General features: G+C 40.4%; 2 protein-coding genes across 8 annotated transcripts in view; one reads left to right on the forward strand and one right to left on the reverse strand.

Moving 5' to 3' along the window:
* Positions 1 to 2,301: 2,301 nt before the first annotated feature.
* On the reverse strand, positions 2,302 to 9,087 carry srsf2a (serine and arginine rich splicing factor 2a). 4 transcript variants are annotated; one of them, XR_009811791.2, is made up of 4 exons: positions 8,543 to 9,086; positions 4,035 to 4,353; positions 3,138 to 3,228; positions 2,302 to 2,719 (listed from the first exon to the last, which is right to left on the reverse strand). XR_009811791.2 is itself a non-coding variant. In XM_061932142.2 (3 exons), the coding sequence occupies exons 1-2, from the start codon at positions 8,875 to 8,877 to the stop codon at positions 4,053 to 4,055; spliced, it is 636 nt and encodes a 211-aa protein (XP_061788126.1). In that variant the 5' UTR covers positions 8,878 to 9,087; the 3' UTR covers positions 2,302 to 3,724; positions 4,035 to 4,052. The 4 variants fall into 4 exon arrangements, 2 of the variants coding, with proteins under 2 accessions (XP_061788126.1, XP_061788123.1); XR_009811790.2 differs by having other exon boundaries at positions 3,138 to 4,353; XM_061932142.2 differs by having other exon boundaries at positions 2,302 to 3,724; positions 8,543 to 9,087.
* A 9,705-nt stretch (positions 9,088 to 18,792) lies between these two features.
* Positions 18,793 to 24,315, forward strand: part of rnf157 (ring finger protein 157) — a 104,231-nt gene continuing 98,708 nt past the window's right edge. For all 4 annotated transcript variants that reach the window (XM_061931713.2, XM_061931715.2, XM_061931714.2 and 1 more), the window contains exon 1: positions 18,793 to 19,297. In XM_061931713.2, the coding sequence (XP_061787697.1) occupies positions 19,210 to 19,297 (88 nt within the window). In that variant the 5' untranslated portion in view covers positions 18,793 to 19,209. The remainder of the gene's footprint in view (positions 19,298 to 24,315) is intronic.

The raw sequence follows: 24,315 nt of genomic DNA on the forward strand, positions 1-24,315 counted from the left end.
AGCCTTTTTTCATGACGGGAGGACAACAGGGTGACAAGAACTAAATCATCCAGACTAGAGATAAATTGTAGTATTATGTTTATTTTACCTAAAAATAAATATATTAATTAAAAAAATAATAAATACATTTTTACTATATTTTGCTAAAAACATCAAAATTAATTGTATTTTTATTTGTATTTTTTCGTGACTCCTTATTACATCCAGCCATATAATTATACATTAAAATAAACATATTTTAAATAATTGATTTTAAATTATCATAATTCATTTAAAATGACCATATTTAATTATTAAAATAATTGCTTGTTTATCAACAACTTTTGCATTTTATTCATTACATTTTGAAACTCTCAGAAGCCAAGTTATGTTATATTCCTTAATATTTATTTATGCAAGTTTGAGGTATCAATTATCTAAACACAGTTTGCTTATTTTCAGGATGTAGATATTTATATATATATATATATGTAAAAGCCAGTAAATTAGAATATTTTGAAAAACTTGATTTATTTCAGTAATTGCATTCAAAAGGTGTAACTTGTACATTATATTTATTCATTGCACACAGACTGATGCATTCAAATGTTTATTTCATTTAATTTTGATGATTTGAAGTGGCAACAAATGAAAATCCAAAATTCCGTGTGTCACAAAATTAGAATATTGTGTAAGGCTAATACAAAAAAGGGATTTTTAGAAATGTTGGCCAACTGAAAAGTATGAAAATGAAAAATATGAGCATGTACAATACTCAATACTTGGTTGGAGCTCCTTTTGCCTCAATTACTGCGTTAATGCGGCGTGGCATGGAGTCGATGAGTTTCTGGCACTGCTCAGGTGTTATGAGAGCCCAGGTTGCTCTGATAGTGGCCTTCAACTCTTCTGCGTTTTTGGGTCTGGCATTCTGCATCTTCCTTTTCACAATACCCCACAGATTTTCTATGGGGCTAAGGTCAGGGGAGTTGGCGGGCCAATTTAGAACAGAAATACCATGGTTCCGTAAACCAGGCACGGGTAGATTTTGCGCTGTGTGCAGGCGCCAAGTCCTGTTGGAACTTGAAATCTCCATCTCCATAGAGCAGGTCAGCAGCAGGAAGCGCTCTAAAACTTGCTGGTAGACGGCTGCGTTGACCCTGGATCTCAGGAAACAGAGTGGACCGACACCAGCAGATGACATGGCACCCCAAACCATCACCCAACCATGCAAATTTTGCATTTCCTTTGGAAATCGAGGTCCCAGAGTCTGGAGGAAGACAGGAGAGGCACAGGATCCACGTTGCCTGAAGTCTAGTGTAAAGTTTCCACCATCAGTGATGGTTTGGGGTGCCATGTCATGACAGATTTTTGAGCGCTGTGTGTAATGTTCTATATTCTCAATGGAATATTTAAAGTTTTGGGTGTTGTTTACTGGCGTCATCTTGTAGTCTACACATATCTCTTATGTATGACTGCCATCTACTGGTCACACTTATTACACCATGTACCAAATAAGTTGCTTCGAGATCAGTAAGCACAATCAGAATTATGACGTACATTAGGCGCACTATGAAATTTGTTTGTGAACACAGGACCTTTGTATTGTTACCTTAAAAACAGATGGATGGATAAATCTGTTGTCTTCAGCGTGGAAAGTACAAACGTGACTTCTTTTCAACATTGTGGAGTGGGGACCTTTTTTGTGTCATAAAAAAACGGGGTTATAACAAAAGTACTTAAAACAATTTAATAATTTTATCAAAAGACCCTACAGTTTAATGAAAAATACATGATTTATGACTGAGACCCTTACACGTCCCAAGCCTAAAATTAAGGGGAGCCCTACAGGCTAAAAAAACAATTTTTTTTTTATTTTGTCTTGGTTTTAAGAAGGAAAATCAAAACGGCTCCCGCGTGCTTTGATTTTTCGGTGTGTGTGACCCTCAACGGACATCCTTGAAGCAGACCTAAAAGTTCAAACACTTATTTACACAGACCACAATCCTTTGAGGGGACTGGACTCTCTTAGTATGAACTAAATCCACTTGACGTCCATTGCCCAGGGGGCGGGGGGTCCCCACCAAGGTTTCTCATTGTATCCCATTGGGTTGAGTTTTTTTCTTGCCCTGATGTGGGATCTGAGTTGAGGACATTTGATGTAGGGCTATATAAATAAACTTTGATGGATTGATTGAACTAGGGACTGAATTGAGGCCTGAACGCAGTGCCTTGCTCAAAAATACTTCCAACAGTGAAGCTTACACAAATACCCGACAAATTTCCGTTTGAAGTGGGACTCAAAGACAAATCACACAAAGGCGATTTCAAACTAAAATGTTTATTTGCATTCTCCTGAAGTAAACACAGAATTAGAGGTTAACAGGGGAATGCGTTGCACAAAAGATGTGATGAGGCAGCCAAAACTGGCTTTTTTTTCTTTTTTAAATCAACCCTTCCATGTGAGCCACACTGGACCCACGTCCCAAAAACCCAATGATGAACCAGACAGAGGGGGGAGAGTAAGGAACGACACAAGAGGGTAATCAAAGGGAACGAGACCAGGAGAGAAGGGGAGGGAGGGAGGGGATGATCTGCCACACTTGTGAGCTTACAAACCGCAGCGGAGGGTCGAGCCCCGGAACAGTGCCGGGCACTCAGCACCGCAACACGCCACACCATGTCACCACCGCACTGCACCTTAACAGCTAACCAGCATTACTCAACTGCTACACAACTGCGCCTAGTGCACAAAAGATACACAAGAAAGAGGGTTAGAGTCATAGGAAGCAACTTTAACCAGACAGAGTTGACAGAAAAAGTAAACGTTGCAGTCACAATTAACAAAACAAAGTCACACTCACAAGATGCATTATTGTACAGTTGTCCAGTTGAATGGGAAACATTTTAAAAGTGACAATCTCTGGAAATCATAACTATTTGTTGAAGGGTGGAAAAAGAATAACAGTCTATTAAAAGAAATAACTCAAACAAGGTTTATTGAAGAGTATCAATCCCAAAGTTGATATAGCAATTTTAAATGGAGGCGAACAAAAAAATCGTACAAATCTCTTAAAAGACTCGTTTACGTAAACGCTGACAATGACATTTGTTTGGGCAAATTAACTTTTGAAAACATTTTAGAATATGTTCCAAATAACCTTTCAGTCTGCATTCAGTGGCAACAGTGGAGTCCCCTTGATCATTGAGACTCTTCCTGACGTCCTTGGCAAACCACCATTCATCTGAAATCTGGAAAAATAAGACACAGCACAGTCAGCAAGGGCAACACACAAAGACGCAGCATTATTTCCTATTGTGTGCATTCTCTATATAAATTAAGTCTTACACCTAACATGTCCTGTATTGTCCTTACTGGTTACACACCTTCCATGGAACCACAAGACTAGCTCTTTGCACGCGGGCATATTAGAAAACAAACCTTAGGCTGCGGTGCGTTTCCCTTGTGAGAGGCGGAAGGGAACGCACGGGCGGGCCGAGCGCGTCCGCCCGCGATCCCCGTGAACGTACCTCACCACACCACCTCAAACACCAACTGACAGCCCCGCACCACCGCCATGACGACCTGCTCCTGAGCAACCAACCGTTGCCTGGGTGACCAGCTCCTTAGCAACTGCCGTCGCCCTCAGCAACAGGCAGGTCACATGGGCGGGCCACACACTACAACTGCTCTCATACTGCCACACCCCCATCTCCTTCTCCTCTCTTTGCAAACAGGACTCAGCAGCTTGGAGGAAAGAATTCCACATTTAGGTGAACGTTTGAGTGAATCACACCCTTATACACTCACATTACCCCCAATTTTTGATGCTTATGGGCAACATGGGCTCGAAGCAAGGCAAGCCCTTTGTTGCATACGTGTGCGTTTTACACTACAGCACACGCTATTGAGAGCCAAATTGTATTTACCATTTCTAAATATGGTGACGCTTCTGCTGACTTGGTTGCACATGTGAAAGTCACAACGGCAACACCAAGTCAGCAAAAAACAGAACATGTGCATTTGTCAAATATGTTCCACCCATCCCCTCAAATACCGTCGTGCTGCGTCCAACTTAGGGGATTGCTTCGAAGTCCTCTGGAGACTTGGGCCGGCTCTTGGATTTTGACCTGGATCTGGACCCTCGGTTGGAAGGCGGGGTATGACTCCTGGACTTAGACCGGGACCTAGATGGGGACTTTGACTTGCTCCTGCGTGGAGTCCTGGACTTGGACTTGGACTTAGACTTAGACCTGGACCGCGACCTGGAGTAGGAGCGGGACCTGGAGCGGCTGTAGCGACGGCGACTCCTGGATCGGGAGCGGCTCCTGCTCTTGGAACGACTGCGCCTACGCCGGCGGGGGCTTGCTGAGCGACTGTGGGGGAGAGAAACATTCAATGGTCACACCAACCACAACAATAGACACGGCTGTATGGTGGCTACTTAGCGGGTCATACATTTAAGTACACACATTGAATACATACTAAAATGTACGACACAACATCAAGTATGTGTTTCACACTTGATCGCACCATCTTAAGACCCACTTTTTGGGGGGGGCTTTTAACACTACATGAGTTGTGTGGTCCTGTGTTTTTAAATTTGTATTAAGTTTTACCCTTTAAAATAGTTTTTAATTATTTTTATATGCATTTATTTTGTTTTTAATTCAGTCATTGGTGTAGCTAAGGATATAATTTGAATCTTGTTTTTAATATTTTGTGCAGTACTTTGGAAAATGTTTTGTTGTTTAAATGTGCTATATAAATATTCCGATGACGCAGAACACAATCACATTTTCAGAGTAGAGTACTTGCGCCAGAAAGCTATGACAAAATTTGGCAGGTTAACACCCAACAAAACTCCCCGGTGAAAAATATATGTTCAGTAAAATGATCACTAGAATCCATATTCTAATACCAGGTATTAAGACTTAAGACGAACTAATGATCCACAAGGGAAATTGTTCCACACAGTGGCTCAGTTACAAAGGATGGAAAGGATTTTTTTTTTCCAATCATCAACTGTGACACCTTTTTTGTTTAGCAAGTTTTCAGATGCCAAACTTTTTCAAATGGGGTAACTAATAAGTAAGTTATGATAATTTAACAAAGGTCTGCTGAAATCTTGAGCCCTGTTGACTTTTTATTGGGGTCGAACACAAATGGTGCGTTTTCCACATGTTTAAAAATATCAACTCTTAAGAAATTATACTTTTATCACTGAAATAGTCTTAATATGACCGGTCTCATGATACTGTTTGTGTAAATCAATTTACATATACCTTTAACCACTAGCCTCAATAATCTCAATAATGGAAATCGCAAAAAGCCGCTGCCTGACCAAGGCTCAGAAAATCTGTAGAGACTTCTCCCACCCCCACCAAGGACTGTTTTCACTGCTGGACTTTAGAAAGAGGTTTCGTAGCAGAAACTCCAGGTTCTGTAACAGCTTCTTTCCTCAGGCCATAAAACTCTTGAATGCATCATCATAATCCCCTCAAAAACTGATTAACTCGCCGGAATATAAAGACAATATAACATACATTTAGGGGTGGCATGGCGCAGTGGGTAGAGCAACCGTGCCAGAAACCCGAGGGTTGCAGGTTCGCTCCCCGCCTCTTACCATCCAAAATCGCTGCCGTTGTGTCCTTGGGCAGGACACTTCACCCTTGAATGAATGATAGGCGGTGGTGGTCGGAGGGGCTGTAGGCGCAAATTGGCAGCCACGCTTCCGTCAGTCTACCCCAGGGCAGCTGTGGCTACGAAAGTAGCTTACCACCACTAAGTGTGAATGAATGATGGATTCCCACTTCTCTGTTAAGCGCTTTGAGTGTCTAGAAAAGCGCTACATAAATCTAATCCATTATTAATATTAGAGATGTCCGATAATGCCTTTTTTGCCGATATCTGATATTGTCCAACTCTTAATTACCGATTCCGATATCAACCGATACTGATATATATAGTCGTGTAATTAACACATTATGCCTAATTTTGTTGTGATGCCCCACTGGATGCATTAAACAATGTAACGAGGTTTTCCAAAATAAATCAACTCAAGTTATGGAAAGAAATGCCAACATGGCACTGCCATATTTATTATTGAAGTCACAAAGTGCATTATTTTATTTAACATGCCTCAAAACAGCAGCTTGGAATTTCAGACATGCTATTTGTTCTGTTGTGTTTATGTTGTGTTACGGTGCGTATGTTCTCCCGAAATGTGTTTGTCATTCTTGTTTGGTGTGCGTTCACAGTGTGGCGCATATTTGCAACAGTGTTAAAGTTGTTTATACGGCCACCCTCAGTGTGACCTGTATGGCCGTTGACCAAGTATGGATGGCATTCACTCGTGTGTGAAAAGACGTAGATATTATGTGATTGGGCCGGCACGCAAAAGGTAGTGCCTTTAAGGCACGCCCCAAATATTGTTATCTGGGTGGAAATCGGAAGAAATCCGGGAAAATTGTTGCCCTGGGAGATTTTCGAGAGGGGCACCGAAATTATGACTGGGAGACGCAACTGCTCTGTACTTCTCCCTACAGCCGTGTACCACTCCGTACAGCGGCGTTTTAAAAAGTCACAAATTTTACTTTTTGAAACCGATACCGACCATTTCCGATATTACATTTTAAAGCATTTATCGGCCAATAATATCAGCAGTCCGATATCGGACATCTCTAATTATTATCATTATTATTACATCCATAAACGTGGATTCATATGTGTCCAGCTCTGGTAATGGGTACATTCGCACCCACCTGCACAAATGTACTTCAAAATATAACAATCAAAATAAATATGACTTTTTGTTTTGTTTACTAGGGCATGCATGTATAATGTGCATTAGTTTGACCATTTAAAATCAACGATAATAAAAAGGAGATGCTTGGAAATAGCATAGAAATGCCCCAAAACTTTTTGGTGTAACCATCAAGAGCGTTCTGTTCAGGTATATTTCTTTTATATTTTGATAAATCATCATAAGTGGGTATTGATCAATCTTTAAGCTGTGTGTATTTGATTTCAGTTTGCTTTTGACATCTTATTTAGAATTGTAGTTGAAACTTTTACAACTTTGTGTTGCGCTCATGATGGCGTAACCAAACTAGATTATTTTGAATATGTATTCCCTTTTTTACATTTAGTATATTTAAATATACTGTTTTATGCTTTTTTCTTTTTGGAACATGTACTATACATACGATACAATAAAGGCCCATACACAATTATGTTTCTAGCAATACTTTATGCAAAAGTGCAATGTATTTAACTGTACAGTAATCTATATCTGCACCTTATTGCACTTTTATCCTGCACTACAACGAGCTAATGAAACGAAATGTCATTCTTATCTCTACTGTAAAGTTCAACATTTGAATGACAATAAGAGGAAGTCTAATATGGCGACCATTTCCGATATTACATTTTAAAGCATTTATCGGCCAATCATATCGGCAGTCCGATATTATCGGACATCTCTAATTATTATCATTATTACATCCATAAACGTGGATGCATATGTGGCCAGCTCTGGTAATGGGTACATTCGCACCCACCTGCACAAATGTACTTCAAAATATAACAATCAAAATAAAAATGACTTTTTTTTGTTTACTAGGGCGTGCATGTATAATATGTATTAGTTTAACCATTTAAAATCAACGATAATAAAAAGGAGATGCTTGGAAATAGCACAGAAATGCCCCAAAAACTTGGAAAACGCGATTCATGGCGTTACTTTTTGGTGTAACCATCAAGAGCGTTCTGTTCAGGTATATTTCTTTTATATTTTGATAAATCATCATAAGTAGTTATTGATCAATCTTTAAGCTGTGTGTATTTGATTTCAGTTTGCTTTTGACATCTTATTTAGAATTGTAGTTGAAACTTTTACAACTGTGTTGCGCTCATGATGGTGTAACCAAACTAGATTATTTTGAATATTTATTCCATTTTTTACATTTAGTATAATGTGTTTTAAGCTTCTTTTTTTGGAACATGCACTATACATATAATACAATAAAGACCTATATACAATTATGTCTCTAGCAATACTTTAATTTTGCCTTTGAAAGTAACACTACAATGTCCAATAGTGGAGCTGTACACATATGCAAAAGTGCAATATATTTAACTGTACAGTAATCTATTTATATCTACACCTTATTGCACTTTTATCCTGCACTACAACGAGCTAATGAAACGAAATGTCGTTCTTATCTCTACTGCAAAGTTCAACATTTGAATGACAATAAGAGGAAGTCTAATATGGCGGTTTATACTTTGAAGTGCACAATATTAAAACGTATGTGACCAGAGGAACATTAATCGTTTAGTTTACAACACATACATTGAAGTAAAGTAAAACCAAAAAAAACACTTTAGGTGGCAAACCACGTGTGAGTAACGAGGAAAGTAACTGAAACAAAATGGCTGCAGAGGATCGTTTAAACACAACGAAGACCCGGAAATGGCCGCCTAGCAAATAAACCACGTGCTACGTCGCATTCGGAATGCCGTTTAAAGTAACAATTTGACGTTATTTCCCCCCGCACGTACCCTCCGTATCTGCGCGGCGGTGCTCCCCTGCGGCTGTACATGGAGTCCGGGGGCCGGCCGTAGCGGGCCATCTGCACGCGGAGCTCCCGGCCGTCGAGCAGCGCGCCGTCCATGGCGTCCATCGCGTCCTCGGCGTCGCGCTTGTCGTGGAAGCGCACGAAGGCGAAGCCGCGGCTCTCCTTGGTGTACCTGTCCCGGGGGATGTAGACGTCGCCCACCCGCCCGTACTTCTCGAACACCCGGCGGAGGGTCTCCGGCGAGGTGCGGTAGGTCAGGTTGTCCACTTTGAGGGAGGTCATCCCCTCAACGTCTGGCGGCGGCCTACCGTAACTCATGTTTCTACCTGGTTACACGACGCTACTCGGTTCCTGCCGCTTGACTTGACAAAAACAACGGGTTGCAAAATGTCCACTAAGACTTCAAAATAAGCCGACTTTAAAGGCAGGCATGTGCTGGCACAGCCTGTACCGCGCGTTGCTACTCTGTGTAAAATGGCGGCTGTGAGGCTTCTTTTCCGCTCTTTCTTTGCCGCCCCGCGGTGGCCTTCTCTGATTGGTCGAAGCCCCGCCCCCTTGTGGGACGCTCTACTGCCTTCTTCTTCTTCTTCTTTTGTTTAATGGCAGTTGGCAAGCAACCTTCTGGTGTGCATTACCGCCATCTACTGAAATGAAGTGTGGAAGGACATAAAACCCTACTCTACATTGTTTTATTTAAAGGCCTACTGAAATGCGATTTTCTTATTTAAACGGGGATAGCAGGTCCATTCTATGTGTCATACGTTATCATTTCGCGATATTGCCATATTTTTGCTGAAAGGATTTAGTAGAGAACATCGACGATAAAGTTCACAACTTTTGGTCGCTGATAAAAAAGCCCTGCCTGTAACGGTGAGTAGAAATACTTGACTTTCAGTGAATTCTAGCTATATATATATATATATATATATATATATATATATATATATATATATATATATATATATATATATATATATAAATAAATAAAATAAATACTTGAATTTCAGTGTTCATTTATTTACACATTTACACACACATAACACTCATCTACTCATTGTTGAGTTAAGGGTTGAATTGTCCATCCTTGTTCTATTCCATCCATCCATCCATCTTCTTCCGCTTATCCGAGGTCGGGTCGCGGGGGCAGCAGCTTAAGCAGGGAAGCCCAGACTTCCCTCTCCCCAGCCACTTCGTCCAGCTCCTCCCGGGGGATCCCGAGGCGTTCCCAGGCCAGCCGGGAGAGATAGTCTTCCCAGCGTGTCCTGGGTCTTCCCCGTGGCCTCCTACCGGTCGGACGTGCCCGAAACACCTTCCTAGGGAGGCGTTCGGGTGGCATCCTGACCAGATGCCCGAACCACCTCATCTGGCTCCTCTCGATGTGGAGGAGCAGCGGCTTTACTTTGAGCTCCCCCCGAATGACAGAGCTTCTCACCCTATCTCTAAGGGAGAGCCCCGCCACTCGGCGGAGGAAACTCATTTCGGCCGCTTGTACCCGTGATCTTGTCCTTTCGGTCATGACCCAAAGCTCATGACCATAGGTGAGGATGGGAACGTAGATCGACCGGTAAATCGAGAGCTTTGCCTTCTGGCTCAGCTCCTTCTTCACCACAACGGATCGATACAGCGTCCGCATTACTGAAGACGCCGCACTGATCCGCCTGTCGATCTCACGATCCACTCTTCCCCCACTCGTGAACAAGACTCCGAGGTACTTGAACTCCTCCACTTGGGGCAAGATCTCCTCCCCAACCCGGAGATTCTCTGTCACTAATTCAGAACACACGCATTATACCAATATACATTATAAAATCAACAGTGCAACAGTGTTGGGTTAGTTACTGAAAACCAGTAACTAGTTACAGTTACTAGTTACTTTATTTCAAAAGTAACTCAGTTACTAACTCAGTTACTTACACCAAAAAGTAATGCGTTACTGTGAAAAGTAACTATTTAGTTACTTCTTTTTTTCTTCTTTTTTTTTAAAGCTCCCATTAATGCCCTTTTTGCCTTCATTTCAGTACTGTTATTGCACTGGAGAATAATACAATCTGTTGATCAACTTGACATGCATTTTTATTTTCCTTTTAACATAATTAATGAAAAACAGTGCAACATAAAAAGGCATTCCTCCTTTCTTTAAACTTGGACCAATGACCATTAATAAAAAACAAGTTAAAGTGCAACATAAGAAGGCACATCATCTTCCTTGAAACATAAAGCCTGACATCTGGAGTGATGCTGCTGTCTTCCACACTTGGAGCCATGGATTGTAAAATACTTGTTTTCAGTGGCAGGATCATTGACACAGATGGTGAAGTTTCAGTGCTCAGTAGAGATGGAACACTTTTGAGGGGTTTAAGCACATGGAGGACCTCACCTGCCACTCTCACATCATCATCAGACAGGGTGACATTTGTCTTCAGGGTGTTGTGGGTCAATGCAGAGTATATAGCTGCCTGCTGCTCCAACATATCATAAGTGGAGTTCCACCTCATTGGGACATCATGTATGAGCAGGCAGCTTTAGCATTTCTTGCTTTGTCTTAAGCACATGAGCAGCTGTTGTGCTTGGGTGGAAGTAGGAAACCTCCTTCCTGATTCTCCCAAGGAGGCGCTCCATCCTATTGACTGAGATTCCCTTCTGTGATGCCAAATTCACTACATGTGCAAAGCACCTATCTGTGGTCCCAGTCCTGCCTCATTCTCTGTAATTATTTGATTTTTGGCATTATCACGTGTGACTGGGATATCTTTATCTTCCATTCCTCCACTGCTTGTGTCAGTACCTGCGCAAGGTGACTCTCGTAGAGGGGGCGTGTCTTCTCATCTCCCAGTCTGCTGTGATGAAGTGAGCGCTTATAGTTCCGCTGGACGTCCACCCGTCTGTCATGAGCGCAACAGATGATGCTCGGGATAGTTCATCCACAACTTTTTTCTTCTCCTGCTCATAAAGATCTGGCACAATCTTATTGCTGAAGTGGGTGCGCGACGGGATGTCGTAACGTGGTTCAAGCACGTTCAGCATGTGTTTAAAACCCTCGTTTTGCACAACCGAGTCTGCACTTATAAACACACCGATTCAATGGCGGGGGCGTTCAAGCTCCTCCGTTACTCCGCTCGCCATGACCACGCTGTGTGTGGACTGAACGTGCCAACAACTTTTTTTTTTGTTTCATATATCAAACCGCGGATCACTTGTGTGCCTCAGTGTGCCTCATCCCCTCCCCACACCCACACACACACACACATAGACCGCGCCTCTTTTCTTCTCTCCGGCTTGTGACAGAGGAAGATTCAGAAGAACGACACCGCAGCGCTTCTCTTTCTAGCCGATACTACATCAAAAGTAACGTAAAATAACGCCGTAACGCATCATGTAGTAACGGTAACTAAATTACTGAATAAAAAAAAAAACGCGTTAGATTACTAGTTACCGCCGAAACTAACGGCGTTACAGTAACGCGTTACTTTGTAACGCGTTAGTCCCAACACTGAAAATCAATAAGAAAACGGGAGCTCTAATTTGGGAGTCTGAATTAGGATCAGAAGTTCCTATATAAACATTGCGCACTCACGTCGCCTTTTTGTATTGATTACTGCAGCTGTGCACTGGATTCATTCACAAATACAAACTACAACTCACAAAAGTTAGGCTCCACCATCAGAATGTGTACTTAAACTTATAAAGATCACATGGATATTATTCAGTGAGTTGATTCACCAAAACTAACCTGTTATACAGGAGGAAAAAGCACACAGGACGTTTCAATTGTTCACAGACTGGTCGCTCTCATCAGAATGACAAGACACTTCCGGTCTGCAGGTGATAGCATTCAATTGGGAAGAAACGCCCTACTGCCCCCTAGTGACCAATGTGAATACTGATAAATGTGTAATGACAGCTCCAAAAACGAATTCAAACCACAAAATAAAATAAATAAATCAACACAAAAATGTGACACATTATGGGTGGGTCACATATACATGTACAGTAGATGGCAGTATTGTCCTGTTTAAAAGTGTCACAACATTGCTGTTTACGGCAGACGAACTGCTTTACGATGACGAAAACTTGACTGCTGTTGTTGTGTGTTGTTACCGCGCTGGGAGGACGTTAATGAAACTGCCTAACAATAAACACACATAAGAAACCAAGAACTCGCCCTCGATCATTAGCTGTTTATATGGTGGGAAAGCGGGCGTGAGAACAGGCTGTCAACACGTCACTCAGGTCCGCGTGGAGCTGGAGGGGGCGTGGCCTCCAGCTCCGCCTGAATTTCGGGAGATTTTCGGGAGAAAATGTGTCCCGGGAGGTTTTCGGGAGAGGCGCTGAATTTCGGGAGTCTCCCGGAAAATCCGGGAGGGTTGGCAAGTATGCCACAGGCCAATGGTAAAGCTTGACTGTCATCTTCCGGGAATGTAACCAATGAAACACCGGCTGTGTTATCTCGCATAACAGTCAAGGGGTGCATTCTACGGCGGGGGTGCGTTATCCGGCACAACACCTGCCGCAATACACCGCTTCCCACCTACAGCTTTCTTCTTTGCTGTCTCCATTGTCCATTGAACAAATTACAAAAGATTCACCAACACAGATGTCCAGAATACTGTGGAATTTTGCGATGAAAACGGACGATTTAATAGCTGGCCACCATGCTGTCCCAAAATGTCCTCTACAATCCGTGACGTCACGCGCAGGCGTCATCATACCGAGACGTTTTCAGCAGGATATTTTGCGCGGAATTTAAAATTGCACTTTAGTAAGCTAACCCCGCCGTATTGGCATGTGTTGCAATGTTAAGATTTCATCATTGATATATAAACTATCAGACTGCGTGGTCGGTAGTAGTGGGTTTCAGTAGGCCTTTAACCCTGTCTTTTTTTAATAGGTATATAATGCTTTGTAGCCTATGTGTTCTAAGTGCAATCCTAAAATATATTCCACTGCTAACCTAATCTTCTCTTTTGCTAACTTATTTCCCAGTATTTGATTGATTGATTGATTGAAACTTTTATTAGTAGATTGCACAGTACAGTACATATTCCGTACAATTGACCACTAAATGGTAACACCCCAATAGGTTTTTCAACTTGTTTAAGTCGATAATTGATTCATGATACAGATATATACTATCTTCATAATGCAGTCATCACACAAGATAATCATCAGAGTATATACATTGAATTATTTACATTATTTACAATCCAGGGTGTGGGATATGGAGGGAGACGGGGAGTTAGGTTTGGTTGATATCAACACTTCAGTCGTCAACAATTGCATCATCAGAGAAATGGACATTGGAACAGTGTAGGATTGACTTGGTAGGATATGTACAGCAAGTAGTGGACACAGAGAGAGAGAGATCAGAAAGTACAAGAAAAAGTATCTACATTTGATTATTTACAATCCGAAAAGGTATGATGTGGAAGGGAGGGTGTTAGTTTAGGGTTGAAGTTGCCTGGAGGTGTTCTTTTAGTGCGGTTTTGAAGGAGGATAGAGATGCCCTTTCTTTTACACCTACTGGGAGTGCATTCCATATTGATGTGGCATAGAAGGAGAATGAGTTAAGACCTTTGTTAGATCGGAATCTGGGTTTAACGTGGTTAGTGGAGCTCCCCCTGGTGTTCTGGTTATGGCGGTCATTTACGTTAAGGAAGTAGTTTGACATGTACGGTACTTCGGTTTTAGTGAGGTGTAGTGGATTTTATAGACTAGGCTCAGTGCAAGTTGTTTTACTCTGTCCTCCACCCTGAGCCAGCCCACTTTGGAGAAGTGGGTAGGAGTGAGGTGTGATCTGGGGTGGAGGTCTAGAATTAATCTGACTAGCTTGTTCTGGGATGTTTGGAGTCTAGATTTGAGGGTTTTGGAGGTGTTAGGGTACCAGGAGGTGCATGCGTAATCGAAAAAGGGTTGAATGAGAGTTCCCGCTAGAATCTTCATGGTGCTTTTGTTGACCAGAGAGGAGATTCTGTAGAGAAATCTCGTTCGTTGGTTGACCTTTTTGATGACCTTGGTTGCCATTTTATCACAGGAAAGATTAGCCTCTAGAATGGAACCTAGGTAGGTGACCTCATCTTTTCTGGGGATAACAATGTCACCCACTTTTATAGTGAAGTCACTGACTTTCTTAAGGTTGATGTGGGACCCAATTAGGATGGATTCTGTTTTCCGATTTCCCTTTCTCTATTGTATTTTGTTTTATTTAACCGTGTGTTTTTTTTTTAATATGTATATAATGCTTTGTAACCTATGTGTTCTAAGTGCAATCCTAAAATATCTTCCATTGCTAACCTAGAAATATAATCTTAGAGAAAAATGTAATTTAAAACATTTGTATGCACGTACAGCACGTAAGACCTTCAGTATATCCGTTTGTGGAATTAAATGATGAAATGGATTAAGCAAAGCAATCAAACAATGTACTAATATGATCCACTTCAAGAAACTCTACAAACTTAAAGTGTTTACAAAGTACAAAGAAGAAGAACCATGATAAACATTCTGAATTTATTTCATCCAGCCATCCGTTCATTTTCAAAATAATCTTACTCATCTCACCATATGAAATGTAACTTACTTCAAAGAGTATTTATTTATTTTTTTATTGTGATTACTTATGGAGTACATTGTGAATAAATTGAGAACAGGAAGTGAACAAAAGTTTTAGCAACTGTTATGTAAAAGAAAAGGGGTAGGATTAAATAAGCCCTGCTTCTTCCGACTCCTTTTCCAACATGTTGAAAAGATAAACTGGAAATTGTGATGTGTCATGTTGTATGCTTGCATGTTCCGAATAAAATCAAACTCAACTCAACCTAATCTTCTCTTTCGCTAACATATTTCCCAGTATTTCCCTTTCTCTATTGTATTTCCTACAATGTATTAAAACATGTCCTACACTTTCGATCTGACGACAACAGTCACACAGCCCTCTGTTATGTTTCCCTATCAATTTCAATGAATTATTTAGATATGTATGTCCTAATCTCAATTAATCAAACAATGTTTTTACTTATATAGCCCTAAATCACGAGTGTCTCAAAGGGCTGCACAAGCCACAACCACATCCTCAACTCAGATCCCACATCAGGGCAAGAAAAAACTCAACCCAATGGGTTGACAATGAGAAACCTTGGAGGGGACCGCAGACTACCACCCCTATATAATATATGGGCGCTTTGGTTTACAAACTTTCAGCCCCACCTAAAACAAAATTCACCAGCGGCCACTGATTATGATGCATTCTCATTTTAGGCAAAGTATAAGACAATACTTTCTTAACAGTATAATTGTAACCAGGAATACGTCTTCAAGTAACAATATTCCAATACTAACATTGTTGGGTAAGACATAATTTAATCACTGTAAACATTATCATTTAAGGGAAGAATGTAATCCAAAATATCAATACAAAGTGTCAAGACAGAATAAACTCTCTGCTGCTGCAGCAACAGAGATACAGTCTATAGGTCCCTAAGATATATAGATATCTAATGTATTCATACATTGTTTATGTAGGATATACGCATGTATATATAACCTAATCATATTGTTTCTTCAATTTAAAAATAGCTGACCGTTTTTCCCCCCCTTCTCTGGGATTATATTCCAGAGGTGGGACCAAGTCATTGTTTTGCAAGTCACAAGTAAGTCTCAAGTCTTTGCCCTCAAGTCCGAGTCAAGTCCCGAGTCAAGACAGGCAAGCCCCGAGTCAAGTCCAAAGTCAAGACTGGAAAGTCTCAAGTCAAGTCCTAAGTCCTGCATTTTGAGTTTCGAGTCCTTTCAAGTCCTTTTAACCACAGACTAATATATTAACACAGATTGTGTATGCTTTTCAAACGCTGTATTTATTTATTAAAACAAGTGCATTTTAAATTGCAGGAAAGAAAATTGTGCTGACATTGCACTTTATAATAGCACTATTAACCAGTCATTTTAAACATTAACTCATTCCTTTACAGAACAAACACATTGAAAAATAAAGTGCAAATGTACTTATTTGTACAAAAGTGTTAACATTGAAAAAACATGACATATACGTGAACATAACAAAAAAGTTGTACTTTTTATATGTCAGGGCCCTATGCTGCATTGCATCTGCAAAAGACCAAATTAGCCAAGAGTCTGTCAGTCATTTGTGCACAATGGGGGCGTAGTATGATGCCACCATGGCTGAAAACTCGCTCCACTGGAGCACTGGAGGCAGGCACTGCCAAGACTCTCATGGCCACTCGGAACAGTGAAGGAAGAGTCTTCATGTTCAATGCCCAGAACAAAAGGGGGGAGAGAGTTGTTTTGGGTTGGTGCACTACTTGTAAGTGTATCTTGTGTTTTTTATGTTGATTTAATTAAAAAAAGAAAAAGAAAAAAGATTTCTTGTGCGGCCCGATACCAATCGATCCACGGACCAGTACCGGGCCGTGGCCCGGTGGTTGGGGACCACTGAGGTAAACAACCAACAGTATGTCAGAAAGCTAGCTAAAACGGTACACATATTCATAATATAGTATACATTTTAACTGACCTTTATTTTACTATTTTTATCTTTTTTTAGGTGGCTAAAATACGCGGTGCTGCTGACCGCCGTCTAACGTTACGTGTGATATATTGACTAACGTAACCCTGCTTAAAAAAATCACTGAACAAAAAGTATGAATAAGGTAGTGAACTGCAACAGATTCCCGTGTTTGCAATAACGTTATAGCGTTAGCAGTGAGTTTACAGCCTCACTGATTTAACTACACAGCAAATAAAAGTCACGTTACTTAGCCAATAAACGTTATCTTACATTCAAAACTTACCGTTCTTTGTGCAACTTCAAATGCCGGACGAAGTTGGAAGTTGTTGCCTCTCCATCAGTAATTTTCGAACCGCATGTGTTGCATACTGCAAACCGTTTTGTGTTGACCACCTCGTAATTTTTATACCCACACAAAATTATTTTAGGTATCATTTTTTGTTCACTGGCGTGTGGTTTGGACATGTCTTCTTCGTTGGTTGTCCTGCAATTTGATTGGATGAATGCTGTGTGATGAAAACAAAGTAGATCTAATTTGATTGGCTGTTGTACTGAGACCACACCAGCTGACACACGCAACGCTGATAGACAAGTACACAATGAAAAATACGGAGCGCTCTCGAATAACTTTTTCATCTTTGGGTTTTGGGGAAAGTAGCAAGTCATGTCAAGTCATGTCAATTCAAAAGGCTCAAGTCCAAGTGAAGTCACAAGTCATTGATGTTAAAGTCTAAGTCGAGTTGCAAGTCTTTTTACATTTTGTCAAGTCGAGTCTAAAGTCATCAAATTCATGACTCGAGTCTGACTCGAGTCCAAGTCATGTGAGTCGAGTCCACACCTCTGCTATATTCCCAGTTTTGATCTCGGACGTCTGGTCACTTATAGCATATAAGAATATTATATTACTGTTAAGCAAACTATGACTAATAAAACACGCCAAAACATGTGTCCTTTATCATAGCTACACGTATGCCAAAAAAAACTGCGTGAAAATCAGTGGTATTCAGCGAGGTAAGATGAATTAAATGCGTTGCTGCCAAATGAATTGCACTGAGGGGAGCGGATCACCACTCCAAGATGGCGGCCCCGCGTCTCGTCAGCGCCAGTAGGCAGTAGCGCTCCATGCTGCGTCCCCTTATAAGATGTCTATGAGTTTAGTAGCACTTGGTGAGTTTGATCTCTTTACTGCCCCCTAGCAACGAGGAGGTATAATTACTGGACTATTTCGCCACCTTTGTTCTTGTCTCACTCTCAAAATACGTCGCCACCTAAACGATTCTTCTATTTTAAGTGCCTTGGCTTTTATTAAAATTTTTAATCAACACAAACCTCATGACTTAGCTCAAAATAACTTATTTCTCCACAGCGAGCATGTTGCTAACAGGTTAGGGTTAGCGTCTTGTTTATTCGGCGTGTGCTCGATTCACGACGCGGTTCTTCCCGCCGGGGTGGCTCCTTGCTCGCAGGAGAGAGAACGAAAGAGAGAGTGTGGACTAGGCCACAACCAAAGTCCGTATTTTTAGACCGTTTTTCTTATCAACACAAACCACATGGTTTAGCTCAAAATAACCTACTTCCCATGTTGTTAACAGGTTAGGTTTTTTTTGGTGTGTGCTCGATTCACGACGCGGTTCTTCCCGCCGGGGTGGCTCCTTGCTAGCAGGAGAGAGAGAGAGAGTGTGGACTGCGCCAAAACCAAGGTCCGGATTTTTTAGACCGGGTGACGTCACGGGGATTCACAGACGTCTCTGACAGGATCCAGCCAGCACGGAGAGAGGAACCAAGCATCCCTGCAACCGATCGTTGATTTTGGGAGCGTTTTAAAGTCAAATCGGGACTTTGGCGCAACATGACTGCGCTTGTTTGTTTTTAAAGGGAATCCCGCTGTCCCCCCCCCCATCATCCTCCATGCAAGCCCCGCCGTGGTCAGGATAAACAACCCAGCGAACAACTACTAATCCCCGGGACGCTGTGGGAGAGGGAGGGGGGTGGGAGGGTCGGTCCCGGTGAGAAATGGACAGGGCAGCACCGACTGGATTAGATGATCCGGAATAAATAAGCGAGCGTGGACGCAGCGATCCTGGATGTCCATATGGTCCTTTTTGATTGTTATTGTTATTATTTGACCGGAGATGGGGGCTTTTGCCAGCAGACAGAATATAGGCGTGGAAGAATTGGACATTCCGTCCAGTTCGGTGTACCGTTACCCACCGAAAACTGGTAAGTCGCCAACAACAGGTCAAACCGGTGTGTGTGTGTGTGTGTGTGTGTGTGTGTGTGTGTGTGTGTGAGAGAGAGTGTGTGTGTGTACTGTGACGATTCCACGCTGCAGAGCTTATTGCAGGTGATTTGCTTTGCACTTAAAAAAAATCAAGTAATTTTTGATATTTTTCCATTTCAGAGCCAAAAAAAATATATATATAATTTTTTACATTAAAAAAACAACAGCCTTTAGTCATCGTCTTTTGTTTTATTATTACAAAAATGCTCCAATTAAGGCACAATTGAAACAACGTTGATTATGCATACGCGTCCTTTAAAAAAGTGACTTTGAAACAACGTTGCAAAAATAGTTGTATTCGTAAACTGGCGTCCCAACGTTGGATCCACGTTGTTGGTTGGGAAATGACCGAATTGGAATGGTCAAGTCAACGTTTGAACCCGACGTTGATTAAATGTCGTAAAAAAAAGCATGTTTTTTCAGCGTTGTATTTGTTTTTCTGAATATTGGTTGGGAAAATGACCAAAATTCAATGGTCAAATCAACGTCAGAACCCAACCTTGATTAAACATCGTCAAAAAGCATGTTGTTTCAACGTTGTATTTGTGTTGTAGTATATTGGTTGGGGAAATGACCAAAATTCAATGATCCAATCAACGTTGGAACCCAAAATTGATTAAATGTTGTGAAATAGTATGTTGTTTCAACGTTGTATTTGTGTTGTCGAATATTGGCTGGGAAAAGACCAAAATTCAATGGTCAAATCAACGTCAGAACCCAACCTTGATTAAAGTTGTATTTGTAAATTGACGTCCCAACGTTGGATCCACGTTGTTGGTTGGGAAATGACCGAATTCGAATGGTCAAGTCAACGTTTGACATCGACGTTGATTAAACGTCGTCAAAAAACATGTTGTTTCAACATTATGTTTGAGTTGTAGGATATTGGTTAGGAAATGACCAAAATTCAATGGTCAAATCAACGTTGGAACCCGACATTGATTAAACGTCGTCAAAAAGCATGTTGTTTCAACGTTGTATTTAAATTGTAGGATACTGGTTGGGAAATGACCAAAATTAAATGGTCAAATCAACGTCAGAACCCAACCTTGATTAAACGTCGTCAAAAAGCATGTTGTTTCAACGTTGTATTTGTGTTGTAGTATATTGGTTGGGGAAATGACCAAATTTCAATGATCCAATCAACGTTGGAACCCAACATTGATTAAACGTTGTGAAATAGTATGTTGTTTCAACGTTGTATTTGTGTTGTCGAATATTGGCTGGGAAATTACCAAAATTCAATGGTCAAATCAACGTTAAAACCCAACATTGATTAAACGTCGTCAAAAACATGTTGTTTCAACGTTATGTTTAAATTGTAGGATATTGGTTGGGAAATGACCAAAATTCAACGGTCAAATCAACGTCAGAATCCAACCTTGATTAAAGGTGGTCAAAACGCATGTTTTTTCAACGTTGTATTTGTGTTGTAGAATATTGGTTGGGAAACTGACCAAAATTCAATGGTCAAATCAAGGTCAGAACAGACGTTGATTAAACGTCGTCAAAAAGCATGTTTTTTCAACGTTGTATTTGTGTTGTAGAATATTGGTTGGGAAATTACCTAATTTCAATGGTCAAATCAACGTTTGAACCCGACGTTGATTAAACGTCGTCAAAAAGCATGTTTTTTCAACGTTGTATTTAAATTGTAGGATACTGGTTGGGAAATGACCAAAATTCAATGGTCAAATCAGCGTCAGAACCCAACCTTGATTAAAGTTGTATTTGTAAATTGACGTCCCAACGTTGGATCCACGTTGTTGGTTGAGAAATGACCGAATTCGAATGGTCAAGTCAACGTTTGAACCCGACGTTGATTAAACGTCGTAAAAAAAGCATGTTGTTTCAACGTTGTTATTTGTGTTGTAGAATATTGGTTGAGAAAATGACCAAAATTCAACGGTCAAGTCAACGTTAGAACTCAACATTGATTAAATGTCGTGAAATAGCATGTTGTTTCAGCGTTGTATTTGTGTTGTCGAATGTTGGTTAGGAAATGACCAAAATTCAATGGTCAAATCAACGTTAGAACCCAACATTGATTAAACGTCGTCAAAAAGCATGTTGTTTCAACTTTATGTTTGAGTTGTAGGATATTGGTTGGAAAATGACCAAATGTCAATGGTCAAATCAATGTCAGAACCCAACATTGATTAAACGTCGTCTAAAAAGCATGTTGTTTCAACGTTGTATTTGTGTTGTCGAATATTGGCTGGGAAATTACCAAAATTCAATGGTCAAATCAACGTTAGAACCCAACATTGATTAAACGTCGTCAAAAACATGTTGTTTCAACGTTATGTGTAAATTGTAGGATATTGGTTGGGAAATGACCAAAATTCAACGGTCAAATCAACGTCAGAATCCAACCTTGATTAAAGGTGGTCAAAACGCATGTTTTTTCAACGTTGTATTTGTGTTGTAGAATATTGGTTGGGAAACTGACCAAAATTCAATGGTCAAATCAAGGTCAGAACAGACGTTGATTAAACGTCGTCAAAAAGCATGTTTTTTCAACGTTGTATTTGTGTTGTAGAATATTGGTTGGGAAATTACCTAATTTCAACGGTCAAATCAACGTCACAACCTGACATTGATTAAATGTCGTCAAAAAGCATGTTGTTTCAACGTTGTATTTGTGTTGTCGAATATTGGCTGGGAAATGACCAAAATTCAATGGTCAAATCAACGTTTGAACCTGACGTTGATTAAACGTCGTCAAAAAGCATGTTTTTTCAACGTTGTATTTAAATTGTAGGATATTGGTTGGGAAATGACCAAAATTAAATGGTCAAATCAACGTCAGAACCCAACCTTGATTAAACGTCGTCAAAAAGCATGTTGTTTCAACGTTGTATTTGTGTAGTAGTATATTGGTTGGGGAAATTACCAAAATTCAATGATCCAATCAACGTTGGAACCCAACATTGATTAAATGTTGTGAAATAGTATGTTGTTTCAACGTTGTATTTGTGTTGTCGAATATTGGTTGGGAAATGACCAAAATTCAATGGTCAAATCAACGTTAGAACCCAACATTGATTAAACGTCGTCAAAAACATGTTTCAACGTTATGTTTAAATTGTAGGATATTGGTTGGGAAATGACCAAAATTCAACGGTCAAATCAACGTCACAGCCTGACATTGATTAAACATCATCAAAAAGCATGTTGTTTCAATGTTGTATTTATGTTGTAGAATATTGGTTGGAAAAATGACCAACATTTAATGGTCAAATCAACGTCAGAACCCAACATTGATTAAACGTCGTCAAAAAGCATGTTGTTCCAACGTTGTGTTTATGTTGTAGAATATTGGTTGGAAAAATGACCAAAATTCAACGGTCAAATCAACGTCACAACCTGACATTGATTAAACGTCGTCAAAAAGCATGTTGTTTCAACGTTGTATTTGTGTTGTAGTATATTGGTTGGGGAAATGACCAAAATTCAATGATCCAATCAACGTTGGAACCCAACATTGATTAAACGTCGTCAAAAAGCATGTTGTTTCAACGTTGTATTTGTGTTGTCCAATATTGGTTGGGGAAATGACCAAAATTCAATGATCCAATCAACGTTGGAACCCAACATTGATTAAATGTTGTGAAATAGTACCGGTATGTTGTTTCAACGTTGTATTTGTGTTGTCGAATATTGGCTGGGAAATGACCAAAATTCAATGGTCCAATCAACGTTGGAACCCAACATTGATTAAATGTTGTGAAATAGTATGTTGTTTCAACGTTGTATTTGTGTTGTAGAATATTGGCTGGGAAATGACCAAAATGCAAAGGTCAAATCAACGTTAGAACCCAACATTGATTAAACGCCGTCAAAAACATGTTTCAACGTTATGTTTAAATTGTAGGATATTGGTTGGGAAATTACCAAAATTCAATGGCCAAATCAACGTCACAGCCTGACATTGATTAAACGTCATCAAAAAGCATGTTGTTTCAACGTTGTATTTGTGTTGTAGGATATTGGTTGGGAAAATGACCAACATTCAATGGTCAAATCAACGTCAGAACCCAACATTATTTAAACGTTGTCAAAAAGCATGTTGTTTCAACGTTATGTTTCAGTTGCTCAACGTCAGGACGTAATTCAACAAGTTCTCAACGTTGTTTCAATGTCTTGTCCCTGCTGGGTACCTTTTTTAGGTTTGGCGAGCAAATCAACCACTCCTTTTTTCCTTTACTCCTGTCGTAAACAATCATGGCGTCAACGTTGGAGACTACGTCCCTGTTTTAGAGGAAGAGATTTTGCGAGTTATTTGCACCAAATGTTCCGCAAACATGCCTCAAACCTCATTAGGCACCTGGAACACCGGAATGACTATAATGGTGTTTAGAAAGTTTAACAATCAAAAAAAAAAGTACAATAACTATAATATAAGGTCATTCCTTCAGGGTATTTAAACATTGTGAGAAGGGTTGTCATTGTCACCAGGTGATCATAAAGCCCTCATGTGATATGATTGATCATTTACTTGGTTTTACTCGACTGGTCATTTACTTCATGCACTCCCTGGCTACGGAATTGAACAAAATCTGCACAATCGGATCAGATCTATTTAAGAGGTTGTCGTGAGTTGTTCCCTTTTGATTGGCACCAGCAGAAATGTGAGAAACACACTTTGTTTCCACATTCATCAACATGTTATTAAAGGAATAACTTGTAGAGATGGGATGTATGGCTCTTTGAAGGGAGACAGATCTTGAGGTGCCGTTCCTTTGAAATAACCGTTATTTTTTTAACATCTGTTTTTAAAAAAAATTAAATCAAGGAAAAATCATTGGTAACAGTTGTAAGATAATATGCAGATCAGAAATGTTTGAAATTAGGGATGTCCGATAATTGTCAAGACTTGGACTATGGCTTGGTTTGTTCTCCCGTGGTGCAAATGAACTGGACTGGTCAAGGCTTGAAGGTGGGTACATGATTT

The sequence above is a fragment of the Nerophis lumbriciformis genome, linkage group LG39 (assembly GCF_033978685.3).
Source record: "Nerophis lumbriciformis linkage group LG39, RoL_Nlum_v2.1, whole genome shotgun sequence".
Lineage (NCBI taxonomy): Eukaryota > Metazoa > Chordata > Actinopteri > Syngnathiformes > Syngnathidae > Nerophis > Nerophis lumbriciformis.